Raw genomic sequence first — 15,725 nt, 5'->3', positions numbered from 1 at the left:
AACACTGTTCATGGACTTCACCAATATTCAGAAACCTCCTAAGGAAGTGTATAGCTACATTGTCTTGCCTTCAGAACAAGGTCTACTTTCTTAAAGAAGCCAGGTCTACCTACCCAGGGGTGGCACCACTCCCTGTGGAACATCCCTGTGGGATGGAGCCTTCCATATCAGCCATTAATCAAGACAATACCTCACAGACCCGCCGACAGGCCAACCTTATGCGGCATTTTTCAAATGCGGTTTGTACCTCTCAGATAACTCTAGCTTGTGTCAAGTTGACATAAAACTAGCTAGCATGCCGGCTCCCCCCAGCCTCTCTCTGTGCATTCTAAACTAGCTAGCATGCCGGCTCCCCCCAGCCTCTCTCTGTGCATTCTAAACTAGCTAGCATGCCGGCTCCCCCCAGCCTCTCTCTGTGCATTCTAAACTAGCTAGCATGCCGGCTCCCCCCAGCCTCTCTCTGTGCATTCTAAACTAGCTAGCATGCTATACCGGCTCTCCCCAGCCTCTCTCTGTGCATTCTAAACTAGCTAGCACAGGGCTCCCCCCAACCCTCTCTGTGTGTTCTAAACTAGCTAGCACACTGGTTCTCCCCAGCCCTCTCTGTGCATTCTAAAGAATGAAAACTTTTTCATGTCTTTCTCCTGTGCCATCTTACGGGGTTCTGTGGCGCCTGTGAAGGAGAAGCAGTCCAGAACCATCCAGAGAGCGCCTGCACTGTCATCCGCTGCACGCAGTCAGCTGTGCTCTCAGCCGTGCGGCTGAGGCGTTGCGTTTCCCAGGAAAATAAGCAATAAGAGAAAACAAACACAGAAACTTTCATTTTAAACCCCCAGCTCACGCTCAGTTTAGGGAAGTTTTTTGCCACTACAGTCACTGCCATGGTAAGCAATGGGATCAGTGGTTCCAAAACCACATCTTCCAGACTTTCTGAAGAGTCTTGCTGGGGTGTTGGGAGCATGCAGGTTACCTGTGGGCCCTCCCTAATAGAACAATTGATCAGCATCTTTGAGGACGACCTGCTTTAGCTTTATATCATTGGGCAGATGCATGACTAAATGTGAGCATCCATTGTTAAGCAGGCCAGGGCCAGAAATGTGCAAATTGTTACACTGTAGATACACAGAACGCAAAGCTAGTTAGCAGATGGCGGCGTTCCCTGGACAATACCCTGAGAAACGTCCCTCTCAATTAAGATCCAAGGCTAGGACTCTGAAGCGGCTGGAGCGTGGAAGCTGGTTCTTGTTGGGAAAGAGAAGACCTGGCGTTGAAGCCTTCGGGTCCCCACTCCTACCCTGGGCTCACTTTTGTCTGTAAAGTGATGAGGCTGGCTACATGGTTTCTAAATTTTCTTTTGGCTTATTCTGATTCGTCCTTGCAGCCCACTCCTACCCCGGATGGCTGCCCCCTACTCTCTGAGCTGACACAACATGGCTTGGTGTCTGGTCATTGTTTACGGACAGCGCTTTCCCCTGAGAATCCATTTGCATAGTCCGCAAGCAAGCGAGGCTGACTTTACTAGAGATAGCAAGAGGAAGCAGAGTATTGCATTCCACTACGCGTGGTCCCCGTTCACGGCATGACAGCTCCTGTCCCCTTCACTGTCCAACCTCCATGCCCACCCCTGTATGACACATCATGCTTGCTTTTGTTGTTTGCTCTTTCTTTGTCTTTTTCTGGTATACTCTGAGCCTTTCTCCATGGATCCGTGTCTAACAGTGTAGCCCAAGTCTCCAGTTCTCACAAGATCTCAGTCTTCCACTCCATCTCAGGAAGAATATCAAGGCAAAGCCCTGGGCAGCCAAAGAGGCATCTGGTGAGCACCGGTTCCTCCATCTCTGGTGCACAGGACAGAAAATGGGCAGAAACAGCTAAGCCTTGGGAAGAGCCCCTTCTTCCTTTCTTCTCCTTCCTCCCCTTCCTCAGCCCACACATGGAATATGCCCCCAGCTCCCATGTCTCTGCAGACTCTTGTCTCTAGGCAGTCCAGCAGCCCCCAGGACTCCAGTTCTCGGCTCCTGAAAGAACGGTTCAGTCTGGTTCATGTCCTGCTCTGGTCCAGGTGGCTCTGCTCAGAGAAATGGTGTAACCCTGAGTAACCAGGACCTCCATGGTCGCACCTCCATGGATTAAAGATGGGAGTGAGACTTGCCAAAGAGAGAGGAGAGCTATTAAGAGTCTAAGGATGATTCACTAAGAACATCATCTGGCCCATCGCAGTCACAGGATGGGGCCACTATAATTTCCTTCATCTACTAACCATCCCACAGTTGACAGGCAAGTCCCTGGTCAGTTGGCGCATCCTTATCCATGCTCTCTGAGCTGGCCCTGGCTCAGTCTTCAATCACTCATCACTGGTCAGGTGGAGCAAAGGTGTGGTTCACTTGAGACACTGTAGCTGTCTCTCAAAAGCACCAACGGTGTGGTATAGGGCCACTCGTGCCGGGGCACTAGTCAAGACTGCACCCTCGCGCTCCCTTAGGTGGGCTGCTAACGGTACTGCTGCCGCGAGAGGATTGAGATGGTTCGGGGAGGAGACCCACCCGGGCCTGGGTCTGAGCGTCTGAGCGTCTCTGCTTCAGTGCCTAGCTCACCAGAAAGGGAACACATTGGCGTGGCTAATTTTGGTTGTCAATTTGACGGCACCGTAAAGAGCAACTCTCAGCTTCTTGGTTCTCTCTGGGACTCGGGGTGAGGCCAGGGGAGGCGGGGTGGGAATGGGAGTTTCTTTTCCATAATGAACTTGAGTGTAGACTACCTCCTTTGATCAGCTGATCATTTCTCTGCGCTTCAGTCCCTCTAGATGAAGAATGGAGATGGGGCTGTGCCCTGGCTAGCTGGGTGGTGGATACGAAATGTTTTGTGCTCCCGGCTGAGCCACAAGGCACCCATTGTGTGCCAGTAACTGCTTCGTAATGGTGAGCTCTCCTGTTTGGCAGCTCAAGGGGAGAGTCGAGGTTAAAACCAGCTGGGCCACCTCCCAGCAGCCTTGTGGGGTTTCTCTCCCCTGACCTCAGCTCTTGAGCCACGCTGGAAGGTTCCTACAAGCCCAACCCGCTCAGCAAGTCTTTCCCTTGCTTCTGCTTCTTCTAGATTGATGACACCGGCACATTCCAAGTCGTCGTGGTTCCCTCCGGGACTGACGCAGCGCCAGCGCTAGAGCAACTCCAGCGGTGTACTTTCTGCTATGGTGAGACCCACGGGGACGAGCGAATTTGATCAGGCCTGCCGAGTGTGTTGAGTCACCCTGGCAGAAGCAGCCGGAGCTCCGCCAGAGGGAGATGCAGGGCCCGGGACAGGCCTCGTCGGGCTTGGGGTGCACACTGCATCTTCCACAGATGCAACCTCTCAGTTCAGCCCGCAGGACCCCCACAATAGATCCCAGGACAAGGGTTACTCTCCTGCCCCCTCTACTTGAGCACAGCTTCCAGGAAACAGCGATAATTTAAAACAATAAGCAACAGCAAAACATTAGTCTGTCCCCTTGCCAAGTTTTTCGTGCTATTGAGTATTTTATATGTGTTTTCTAAATCTCAAGTGTTCGCAACTCCCAAGAAAGGGCTTTAGGGCAACCTGGCAGTTTCCTTTCTGGGTGGTAATTTGGTTTTCAGTGCCGTAGGCATGGAAGACAGAAAGTCCTACAATCCTCACCCAGGAGTCTTCATAGACTCACTGAGTTAGGCATCAGAGAGGTGTGGAGTACCGGTTGTGGTGTTTTATCCGGCCTGTCAGTCTAGCTGGAAACAGTCTTCCCCCCTCCTCCATTTGATGCTCCAGTCACCATGTGGAAACCATGGAGTTTCAGGTGGTTGTGACAGCAGGCCGTCCCCACGGTGCTGCTACAGGCTGGGCACTGTTATAAGGACGCTGCATGATGCCAGCTACGATGGCGATAGTTGTGACTTACGCTATTGGGTTTCTTATGCTCCAAGCATGGTTTTAATTGGCTCACATAAATTGCGTCTCTCTAGGCTCGCAACCACACTGAAATGCTTTAACAATTATTAGCGCCACTGTACAGGTGGGAGAAATCAAACGGAGGGACACAATATTTTTCTCAGGGCCACACACGCAGATCAAGTCCAGGAAAGCCGGCCCTGAAGGACCTTTCATTTTTGCAGACAGCAAGCCTCACTCTGTTCCCTGAAACTCTCCATTCAGACCTTGAGAGGATGTCTGAAGCCTTCTCCGTGTGTGTCAGTGGGATGCTGGGGTTTGCTGTGTAGATGAATTACACAGAGAGTGGAATTCTGTGACGAGGGGGACAGTGTCCTGGTTCCTTCTGTCTCCCTCTGCAGCCCCAGAATCAAGCTCTCTGCTCACACAGCCAATTCTGTGGATTGCACTGGGATTTTTGGGTCCTGTCACCCAACACCCCCCCAAACCAGTGAAGCACTAAGATTCGTCTGTCCTATCCATTCTTCATTGCACCCCTGAACAAGTCAGTTCCAGCTGTGTGCTGATGTGCCGCACAGTCAGTAACCACACGTGTGACTGGGGAGAGATTTTTGGCTCTATGCCTTGGCTTAAACCCTTGTTTTGTCTCCTATGCATATAAAGATATGGAAGATATTTGGCTATCACTTCCTGCAATTAAAAACCCTACAAAGCAGAGAAAATGGGCAGCCTGCTGTCCCTGATTTTAGAAACTGCTCTGCACACAGGTGACGATTCTGTCATCTGACCATTATGCAGAGTCATAAAATTTCACTAAACTTCAGGAAGGGACATAGGCAAAGCTAACTTTATTGAGTTCATGAGCAAGCAAGAAATTAGGACGATTGCTACACCCACAGAATCTTCATGTTAGTCACTAAGTTTTCCACCTAAGAGCTGATGCTTGTGGTCCATGCCGGTATCTAAGTTCCATCTGCATGCTTGCTATCCCATTTGTCCATTGCCCTGTGGATTTTCAAGAATGCCTTCCCCCCCTCAGACATCACATTTACTGTCAGCCTTGCAAGGGTGTCTGGGTCAGCCTGATCCCAGTCAGGCTGTCTCCTCCATTGTGCGGAGGAACTGTGCTCAACTGTGGCTTGGCCAAGGTGATGCCATGTTTGTCATGTGATAAGAACCTAGGTATCCCAGCTCTCGGGTGAAGGGACCATCCAGCATGTCCCTGTGTCCCTCATGTGTCCTGCTTCAGTCAGTTCTGTTAAACTAAATTAAGTGGCTTCTGAAACCATCTAACAATAAAACACTGACTCGTGCGGCCTACACGGTAGCTCAGCAGGTAAAGGTGCTTGTCCCCAATCGTGACAGCTTGCGTTCAATCCCCAGGACCCAGGCAGAAGGAGGGGGCTGACCCCTGAAGGTCGTCCTCTGCCTCCACACATGTGCTGTCCTAGAATACCCACATGTGTACACAAATAAGTAAACATTGAAAAGAAACTGCCATGGACTCCATATACGGAAACTTCTAGAAATACGGCGCATCCTTCGTAATGACTTCCTCTCCTGCTTCAGCTGGTTCTATGAAAATAGATTAAGTGACTTCTAGAATTCTCCCACTTCCCATTTATCATATTCCTCTGAGCATTCTTTGTGGTCACATTCAATAAAACCGACTCTCTGCTTTTCTCCTGCTATGCATAATGAGAGGGGTGTATGTATAAAAGTGACTTCATTTTATGGAAGAGCTTTGTTAGAAGGGGCACGAAGTTATGAACTCTTACTTAAATTGAAATAAGAGATCCATTGCCTTTTAAAGCTTAATTTTCAAAGCAGAGGAGTTTTCCACAGCTAGTGTGGTGATTAAGGCCCTTGGCTTAGCCTGCATACTGTCAACAGCTAAGGAGTGTGTTCTTACAGTATGTTCTAGAACGTAGGAGATGAATTGCTCACTTAAAACTTTATAGACAGAATACAACTTAAAACAATTGGTGGTATGGAACAGAGTCAGGGGCTCCTGGGTTGGTATCAGATCTGGACCTTTTGGTGGTAAACGCTCTTGGTGTTAAAGATAATTATTTTATGTGCTGAGACTATGTAGTTCCTAGATGCTCAAATAGCTAGGGTGGAATCTTTCCACTTTTTGTCCATATCTGTTTAGTAACTCTAAATGACTTGGTCTGCAGACCCGTGCAAGCCGGATGCTGCTTGTGACCAAGGCAAACCACCCCCAGCACAGTCCTACCTGGATGCTGCCTTCCTGCTGGACGGCTCCCGGCACGTGGGGAGCGCAGAATTCGAAGACATGAGAGGCTTCCTGGAAGCACTGCTAGATCACTTCGAGGTCACTCCTGAGCCAGAGACATCTGTCACTGGAGACAGGGTGGCCCTCCTGAGCCATGCTCCCCCCAACTTCCTACCCCACAGCCAGAGGAGTCCAGTTAGAAGTGAGTTCAACCTAACCACCTACAGCAGCAAGCGCCTCATGAAGAGGCACGTGGAGCAAGCAGTGCAGCAGCTGAACGGAGACACTTTCCTTGGCCATGCCCTCGGGTGGGCTCTGGACAATGTCTTTTTAAACACACCCAACCTGCGGAGAAACAAAGTCATATTTGTGATATCGGCTGGGGAAACCAGCCACCTGGACGGGGACACCTTAAAGAAAGAGTCCCTACGAGCCAAATGCCAGGGCTATGCCCTCTTTGTGTTTTCCTTGGGCCCTGACTGGAATGACAAGGAACTGGAGGACCTGGCCAGCCACCCTGTGGACCAGCACTTGATTCAGCTTGGCCGGATTCATAAACCTGACCATGGATATGGTGTGAAGTTTGTGAAGTCCTTTATAAACTCCGTCAGGCGTAAGTCATTCATACAAAACTCTTCCTGCACATTAGCACTTGCTTAGTATCCTCCAGAAGGGCAACGACCTGGCGCGTGCCCTTGGTTTGACACCTCTGGTTTGTCTTCAAGGGCACTGCAGGTCAGGGAGGAAAATGTGTGATAATGGAGGGCGGGAGGGACGCCCTGGTTTCTAAGCATTTAATTTTCTGGCTCATCTTTTTTATGCCGCTGGTTCCTATGGAGAAGCAATCATAACAAGCAGCTGTCCACACATCTGTCTGCATGGAGAGGTGGAGTCTGGGGATGTGAAGTCACAGCCTGGACTCTGGCTCCAGAGCCGAACCCTTGTCACGTGACACTAGCGTGCTGCCCTTAGTGCGAGGTTTCCACAGTTAACACAAAGAAGCCAAAGAAAGAATGAAACAATTCTTGGCTTCGCTTTGGCAAGTTCCAAAGTCAGAGCTGGGAGTGTGAGGAGATGCCATTTTGCCGGTTAGAACGAAGGGCGTGGCTTTGCACAACTGTCTCCCAGCCTCTTAGGATCCAGTGGTGAGAACCAGTGGCTCCCATAAGGAAGCAAACGTGGGCATTCTGAAAAATGCGCAATCCATTTTGGATGCAGCAGGATGGCTAAGGAGGAGCCATGGCTGGATACAAGACTGAAGGTGGAAACGCAATGGGCTGATGTCTCAGTGTTTTTGTCCCCAGGAGTCCAGACAGAGAAAAGGGAAAACACAGGCTAAAGGATGATTGAGTCCCTGCCTGCTAGTTCCCAAACTTGTTGTTGTACTAAACTGCAAAGTGGGTGAGTGCAGGTCAAGAGAGACTATTGATGAGGCTGATGTCACATCCTGTCTGGTGTGAATCCAGGATGAGCATGAACAGTCAGAGCTGGTTAGGGATGCGGGGTTCAGGCTCCACCCAGACGTTCTGAACCAGAATGTGCATCTTATCCGAGCTCCCAGGAAATTCACGTATATGAGATGGTTTCAGAGACACAGGTATGGGGAGAGTGAGACCCCAGAGTGAAGTTTATTTTGAAATGTTCTGAAACAGGAAACCCCCAAAATGAGCTAAGGGCAAGGTATCACCCTGAAGGGAGGCTTTCACAAGGGATGAGCAAAAGACCACTTGGTAAAAAGAAGCAGGCTTGATGGCCCATGGATATTGGAAGACTTGACCTGGGAGCTCCTTCCTGGGATCCCTTAATCCTTCCTGATGTTTCATGCTAATGCACTCAATCACATGACCAGATGAGGCAGCACTCCCCCTCGGGAAAAGGGCAGGTAGCTCTCATGGGAACAACAGAAGGCACTCTGAAACCCTGACTATGATGCAGCTACCTTCCCTATTTCCGGGGCTTTCTAGACATCTAGAAGGCACCATCTCTAAAAGACAGCTGCAGAACTGCAGGAAGCCACTTCCGCCACAGCCCCCATCGTCACACTCTTTCAGCACAATTGAATTACTGGCCACCTACTTTGAGCCACTATTCAGGTACCTACTTTGAGCCACTATTCAGGTGTCAGGCTTAAGGAATAGCCTTGTCTGCTTCCCTTCTGAAGTTCTAGAAGCCTTCGGAGTGTTTGTGATTCATTTGGCACACTGCCACAAAGACAGCAAAGCAGGGGCCACACCAGGGCAGTACATTTCCTTAGGGAAGCAGCTCAACAACTCTCTCAGGAGACATGAAAACCCAAAGCCAGACCTGGTGGGCGCAGTGCACACAGGTAATTCTTGTTCTTGAGAGGTAGAGGCAGGAGGATTGTTGTAAGCTCAAGGCCAGGCCAAGCCACTCAGACCCTCCTCAAAAAACCACAACAAAACAAAATAAAACATACCCTAAAGGTTAGGTGCAGCACAGTGTTGGGTCATATCACCACAGACTGCCCTTCCTGGAATAGCGATTCTGAGGGCAGGCTCTGTTACAGCCCAGGACACGCCTGTTAGCTGGAAGACCCACGCAGCACCAGGAAGGGGTGTGAGTGAGGAGTGGAGGGAGAGAGAGAGAGTGTGCGTGTGAGCCAGAGGACAGTCTCAGTTGTCTACCTCAGGCAATGTCTACCATGATTTTTGAGACAGGGTTTCTCGGTGGCCTGGAACTTGTCAAGTAGGCTGGCTGGCTAGCCAGTGAGTCCTGAGGATCTAGCTACCTCTAAGGTTGCCTCTCCAGGGCCAGCGTTGTAAGTGCTCGACGCTGGGCCTGGCTTTTCCAGAAAGATATTTGTTTAACAAATCTTTTTTTTACTTCATGCCTTCAGGGCATGTATAACACATTTAAAAAATTTTTTCCTGTAAAAAAATAGCTTTTGCATTTTTAAGTGGATTAAGGCATGCTTTAGTGTTATGAAAAATTAATATTCTTCCAAATGAAGTGAGGCGATGAATTAAACCCAAAGGCACTTAGTTTGCTGCTAACATAAAGGCCATAAAGAGACTACCCGGTTCCCTTTGCATTTTCATACTCCACAAAAACAAACAAAATACTCTAATTAGTTCCTATCAGAGACAAGAGGATTATTCGGACTGACTGGCTCACGCTATCTTTCATAACGACTAAATGACTTTAGGAGCGACAGGCATCTCCGTGAAAAGCTGTTTGCCTTTGCCTATATATTCACTAGAGACCTCTCTCTCCAAACTTAGCTTGGGGATTTCCCTGAGACGTTTCTCACGCCTGGTGACCATCTTGATGGACGCTGGGAAATGAAGTGCTACTGCAGGGGACAGACATGGTGGCAGCCTTACCTGGGCCTGTTTTCTCTCTCTAGGTGGGATGAACAAGTATCCGCCTGTCAACTTCAAAGCCAAGTGCAGCAGACTCAGCCCTCCAGATTCGAAGCTGCGCCCACACCAGTTTCAAAGGTACTGTGAGCTTGGCGTGATTTCACAGGTGGATGTGTACCCCTCCTTAGCCTTTATTTTTATCCTTTTCTCCCTCTCCCCTCGCCCATTCTAGCCAGACAGAAATCTGTTCTACATATTATGACTTAAGGGAGCAAGAGATGTTTTTTTAAATCCATCAAGTTGATCCGGAAATAACAAAATAGTATTTTTATTATTTTAAATGACAAGTTCAATTATTGAAACAAAGCATTCAGTGGGACATCCCAGTGGCAATGAGCATGCCCAGTGGCCAGATCTTGGTTTCCAAACAGCACTGTGCATTCAAAGGAACCAGAGTTTCTTGGTGCCTGAGACATGTCCAGGATCTGGTGAGGAAACTCCAGTTCCACTCTGAGACAATGGAGTTATTCCAGAAAGCAAAAACATAGTAAGAAAAAAACAAAACAAAACTAACAGTGTCGTGTCAAAGGTTAAGTGAGTTGGTTTGACATGATTCCCATGGGCCTAATCTTGGACAGCTGCAGCTCCAGAAAGAATGAAGGCGATAGATTAGAATGCACTGAGTGGCTCAGTTAATGCATTACTGTATGCATGCTATGTGCATGACCAAGGCGCATGTGTGTGTGTGTGTGTGTGTGTGTGTGTGTGTGTGTGTGGCGGTCAAAGGACAACTTTGGGGAGCTGTTCTCTAGTGTTCATTGGGATCCAGCAGTCTAACTTTGGGGAGCTGTTCTCTAGTGTTCTCCGTGGGGTCCAGCAGTCTAACTTTGGGGAGCTGATCTCTAGTGTTCACCGTGGGGTCCAGCAGTTTAACTTTGGGGAGCTGATCTCTAGTGTTCACCGTGGGGTCCAGCAGTCTAACTTTGGGGAGCTGATCTCTAGTGTTCGCTGTGGGATCCAGCAGTCTAACTTGAGTTATCAGGTTGCACAGCAAGTACTCTATCTGCTGAGCCATCTTGCTGGCCCCACACTGCATGGTTTAAATCTATAAATCTATACACATTCTCAAAAAGGATAGAGAAAAACCTTTTCTTTATATAATACTAGATAATACATCTAGAATGTTGGATTAGAAAAAAGTCACCAATTTGTAATCATAACGCTACTTACAAATGTAATGACTGGTTATCAGGATACAACAATCATTAGTGGACAGGTGCTGGTGCCGCGTGGTCCCCGCAGTCCTGGTGTCACGCACATTCTGAGGTGATGGATTGGAACATGCAGTGCATCACCCGTGTGAAGTTCTTGCTGGAAATGTCTGACCTGAGGCTAATGAGGAGGAAATCACGGAGCAACCTCAGGACGTGGAGTTGTTAGATCATAGGTCTTATGTCATGAATAAAGGGATAAGGACGAAGGGTTCTGGAATGAGAGAACTAAAGGGAGGGCAGCCAACTGTAATTCTATGAACTTTAATTGGATCCTAGATCAGAGGGAGGGGGAAAAAGCCCATATAAAAGTGATTTGGAGAACATCAGGGGAAATTTGAGTGTGGACAATACATTGAAGTGATTGAAATGTGTGGATGTCCTGGTGTGCAGGAAAGAATGTTTTTACGAGAAGCTTCCTAGAGAATCTGAAAATAACATGTATGATGGTTGCAACCTAGACTTAGATGCGTCTTTGCTTGTGTATGTACATGTGCATGGATATGTGCACATGTGTGTATGTATAGAGGCCTGATGTCGACCTCAAATGTCTTCCTTGATCAGCCTGCTTCATATATATATATACACACACACATATATATGTGTATATATATATAGGCAAATTCCCTCCATGAGGTAGCTTGATGTTTTAGCAAGTCTGGCTAGCAGGCTTGCTCAGGGATTCCCTGTCTTTATCCCCTGCCATGATGGAATTACAGGCAGACTGTTAAGCACACTTTCATGGGTTCTGGGGATCTGAAGTCCAGTCCTCAAGCTTGTGTAGCAAGGTCTTAACCCACCGAGCCACCAGAGAGATAGCAGCAGTTCTGCGGTAAGCCACAGTGAACCAATACACAATAATACACTCAGCCACTGGCCATAATCAAACACCATCACCTGACTCACACTTAGACAGACATCGTTGGCAGTGTGCCTTCCCTGAAGTGTGTGCATTCTAGTCTGTGTGGCTGCCAATCATTCCAGCCTAGGTGCTAAGAATCCCCCAGAAACCCCTGCCTGGAGGCTCCAGCTCTCCTACAGCAGTATGAGATCCAGGGGAACTGTCCAGCAGCAAAAACTTCCTGAAGTCCAGCCTGAAGCAACCTATGAAGTCCATACAAGAAGAGTAGGCTCCCCCTACTGCAAGTGCCAAGAACTGAGGAAGAGGGATCAGCTATGACTGGATGAGTGAGCAGACTGACTCTGGTGTGGAGGAGGAAACCTTATGGCTGAGGTAAAGGGGAGTGGCAGGTGCAAAAGCAGCCTCAAGGCATTCTGGGGGGCTGTGCGTGAAGACGTTGTTCTCTGCAACTGCTCTTAGTTTTGAAATCGGGTTTTCTAAGTGATGGAAAGATGAAGCCCTCACTTGGGACTTATCCTGTGCTTACTTGCAATCTCCCTACTGCTGCCTCCCCTGGACCAGCCACTGTGGCATCTTCTGGTTTGCTTGGCCTTTCTTCTCCGCTCTCTTCATAGGAGGCTTGTGGCCAGGCACTGTACTGGGAACCAGTTTGAGCTGGTGACATCCTGCATGTTTTTGTTCCTCTCCAATCGGCATTCCTGGCAAGAAGGTGGTGATATTTGCGGGCACTGTGTATCCAGTGGCTAGGATAGCAGAGGAAAGGGGCTCAGTTTCTGGCCATCTGTCTAGAGGATGACAGGCCAAGACGTGGGATGGGGTCACCAGAAGAGTTGTGCCTCCCTGTGCCAGAGCTCAGTGTTAAATGACAAATGAAAAATTGCCATGGGCAGGGAGAGGGGACATCCATAGAAGAAAAAGCTTTTATTCTGCCTTTTGACTCGGGCTTGAATTTTTGTTCTTCACTGGGCTTCACAAAGACCACAAAGGCAGGTGTCAGAGCCAACCTACTACACACTCAAGAGGCAATTCTAGAAACTACTCTGTTGGAAGAACAAAATGAGTGGGGAGAAGAGGATCCACAGGGCTTTTGGACAGGTAATTTCTCCTCCTGCCCTAGATACACAAGAGGCTGCTTCTCCCCTGAATCTAAAATAGTCAAGTGGCTGGGGCATCATGGAATGGGGATGTGAAATTTATACCAGGTCTGTGAACTCCCTGATGGTGTAACCACCCAGAACTCCCCAGCCCTTCTCTAAGTAACCAAAAATTGTGATGAAAGCAGCCACACATGTGCCTCTGAAGCTCCGTGCCTTGGCCTTTCCAGAGGAGGGAGGCAGAAAGAACACAGGATTGAAGAGGATGGAATGCCTGGGAGGCACAAGGTGCAGCCGCCAGCCGGATGCCCTGAGAAAGACCCGCACTGGAGATACCCGCCATCCTGAGAGGGACCCGCACTGGAGATACCCGCCATCCTGAGAAGGATCCGCACTGGAGATACCCGCCATCCTGAGAGGGACCCGCACTGGAGATACCTGCCATCCTGAGGGTGACCCGCACTGGAACCGTTAGATCAGTCTGCAGCAGAGGTTTTGGGAAAGACATGCAGAAGCTGTTCCATAACAGATGGAGAAGGGCCCCTACACTCGCCACCAGCAACTACGAAGACAGATGGCCAGAGGGCGAGACTGCAGGACAGCTTTGTGTAAGCACTTAGCTCTGCTCCAAGATAGTAAAAGACACAATGCCACCTACATACTGTGCCAGACTCCCAAACAGGGGCAAGCAGAGCCTCGGAGGGGTGGATGGTAAAAATGGACAGCCACCACTGCCGTATGAACAGCACATCTGCCGCATGTTTGCCTTCCAAAGTGCATGATATATTACCATCAAAAGAGTTCTAAATACAAGCGGCCTTATCTGCGTCATTCAGCTCGGTGCCTCCAGTCATCAAGTACAGCATAGCTGTCTCCTGTTTATCTGCATAGATGGGGAATCTGTGACCACAAAGAACGGAGATCTACTGTTAGTCCCCTCCTGTCCCCCGTTTTTATCTAGAACATGCCACAGCTTGCTTTCTACAAGCTTTACTAGGGCTCAAGTTGAAAAATTGAATAACTTCATCCTTATTTCTGCCCAGAATGCCTGTGGATGGAGTTACCAATCAGCAAAGAATTCCCTTCAACAAGACATAACAGGAAAGACAGAAACAACACACTAGGTAGTCAAGTGATCCTTATCAAATGCTTTAGCAAATACAGATGCCCATCTATAACATAGTAGAAAAAGGAGACTCGAAGAGAAGGCATGGGCTCAGTACGTAAACACTTGCCTTGTAAACACTGAGGGTCTGAGTTTGAATCTCCAGAACCCACATGAGAGGCAGGTGCAACAGGACCTGGACGCCCATAGGCCACTTACTACCAGTCAGTGAGAGACCTTGTCTCAAACAGAAGATAGACGCTGCCTGGGGACCAATTCCAGAGGGTGTGCTCTGACCTCTACATGTGCATCCATGGGTGTACATACACATGCAGGAGCACACATATAAATCCACACATGCATCCATGGGTGCACATACACACACAGGGACACACATATAAATCCACAAGTGTATCCATGGGTGCACATATACACGCAGGGGACACACATACAAATCCATCAACAACAAGACAAAGGCTTTTTAATGTGTTTGACCCTTTAGAGAAAAAGGTACCAGGGTCCGGCTTAAAAGTATTCCCAAGCTAATGATTTTTTTAAAAAAAAGATTTTTAAATATATGTATGCATAGCCAGTGGTGAGTATGTGCACATGAGTGTGGGTGCCCTCAGAGGCCAAAGGTGTTGAAGCTGGAGTAAGACAGGTGAGCTGCCCTACGCGGGTGCTTGGAAACAAACTTTTTTTTCTCTCACCTTCCTCCTCTCTCACCTTCCTCCCCCCTCGTATTATCACATACCCCCAGTTAAAAATCCACCCCCATTTTCCCATCCCCCTTCACAGCACCTGTCTCCAACTATCCTCCTCTTCAGAGATATTTAAAAAAAGAATTCCTCTTCCATGATCAATAATCATGTTCTATGCATATACATAATTGTTACTTGGGAAAATCCAATTTGTAATATTTAGTGTGGAAATGGGCAGGTGTGAGGAGCTGCTGAGCCATGGCTGCTGTTCCTACGCCTGGACGCTCGGTCAACTTTGTCCCTGGAAGCACAGGTGGGAAGGACTGAGGGAAGCCGTGAGCCGCATCAGAAGCTTAGGCAGAGCTAGTCTATGGGTGGCATGGTCTTGTTTCTGCCACCTCACTCTTTCTAGATGAAAGAAAAGGAAGCCGTGTGAGGTGGGCAGAGGGCAGGGTGTGCACGCACCCGAGACACGGAAAATCCACATCTTCCCCGGATTTCCTGCTGAGCTCGTTCTCTGCACAATGGTGTTTGAGAGGCTGGGTGCATCTCACAGCTAGCAGGGTGGCCGTCAAGCAGACCAGAATGGATCCCACAGTTCTGATCTTGACTTTTCCTGACCACAATTCCAAGAATTTTGAATTTGCAATAATGCCTTAAGTAAAAGTCTAATTCAGTGCACGTTCACCCTGACCTTAGACTTAGAGATGGTGGGGTACAGCTGCGGCTCTGCCACTGTCACCTCTTTATACTTCATTCTCTTTGTACCTAAATGAGAACCATGGCATCAAGACTTGAGGACAGCTGCTTGTTGTTGGGGGTACTCCTAACCCCAGGACTTGATATGCACCCGCCAAACAGTTCTGTGATCTGTGTCGTCCATAACACACCTACCTGCCTTCTGCAGGGCAGATGGTGGACAGGTGGGAGGGAGAGTGGCATCCACGCAGCCCGACACTAGACAAACACTGAGGATGACTTTGGGAGGTGGCACTGTCCCCTGAAACTTACCCTGGGTAGTAGAAGTGTGGACTGCAGGTACAAGCCGTGGAAGACTCTGACCATGCTAAGAGTTATGAGGAAGATAAAAGTGTCTACTGAGAGGTGGGGAGGGCGAGAGGAACTGGGAAATAGGTGAGGCACTGTCTGAACCAAAGTGTCAGTAATTAGCAAGACCAACCACGTGGAAATCCGGAATGGAATGTGTTCCACGAAGGAGAAATTCTGACACTG

General features: G+C 48.8%; 1 protein-coding gene across 1 annotated transcript in view; it reads left to right on the top strand.

Moving 5' to 3' along the window:
- Positions 1-15,725, top strand: part of Col6a6 (collagen type VI alpha 6 chain) — a 135,064-nt gene that overhangs the window by 116,094 nt on the left and 3,245 nt on the right. Inside the window, exons 34-36 of the mRNA XM_050139360.1 lie at positions 3,094-3,190; positions 6,078-6,749; positions 9,504-9,597. Coding sequence (XP_049995317.1) covers positions 3,094-3,190; positions 6,078-6,749; positions 9,504-9,597 — 863 coding nt within the window. The remainder of the gene's footprint in view (positions 1-3,093; positions 3,191-6,077; positions 6,750-9,503; positions 9,598-15,725) is intronic.

This window comes from Alexandromys fortis, unplaced genomic scaffold, assembly GCF_014885135.2.
Source record: "Alexandromys fortis isolate MF-2015 unplaced genomic scaffold, M_Fortis_MF-2015_v1.1 scaffold_36, whole genome shotgun sequence".
NCBI lineage: Eukaryota > Metazoa > Chordata > Mammalia > Rodentia > Cricetidae > Alexandromys > Alexandromys fortis.
Note: the sequence above shows the minus strand (reverse complement) of the source record. Positions and strands in the feature narration are given on the sequence as shown.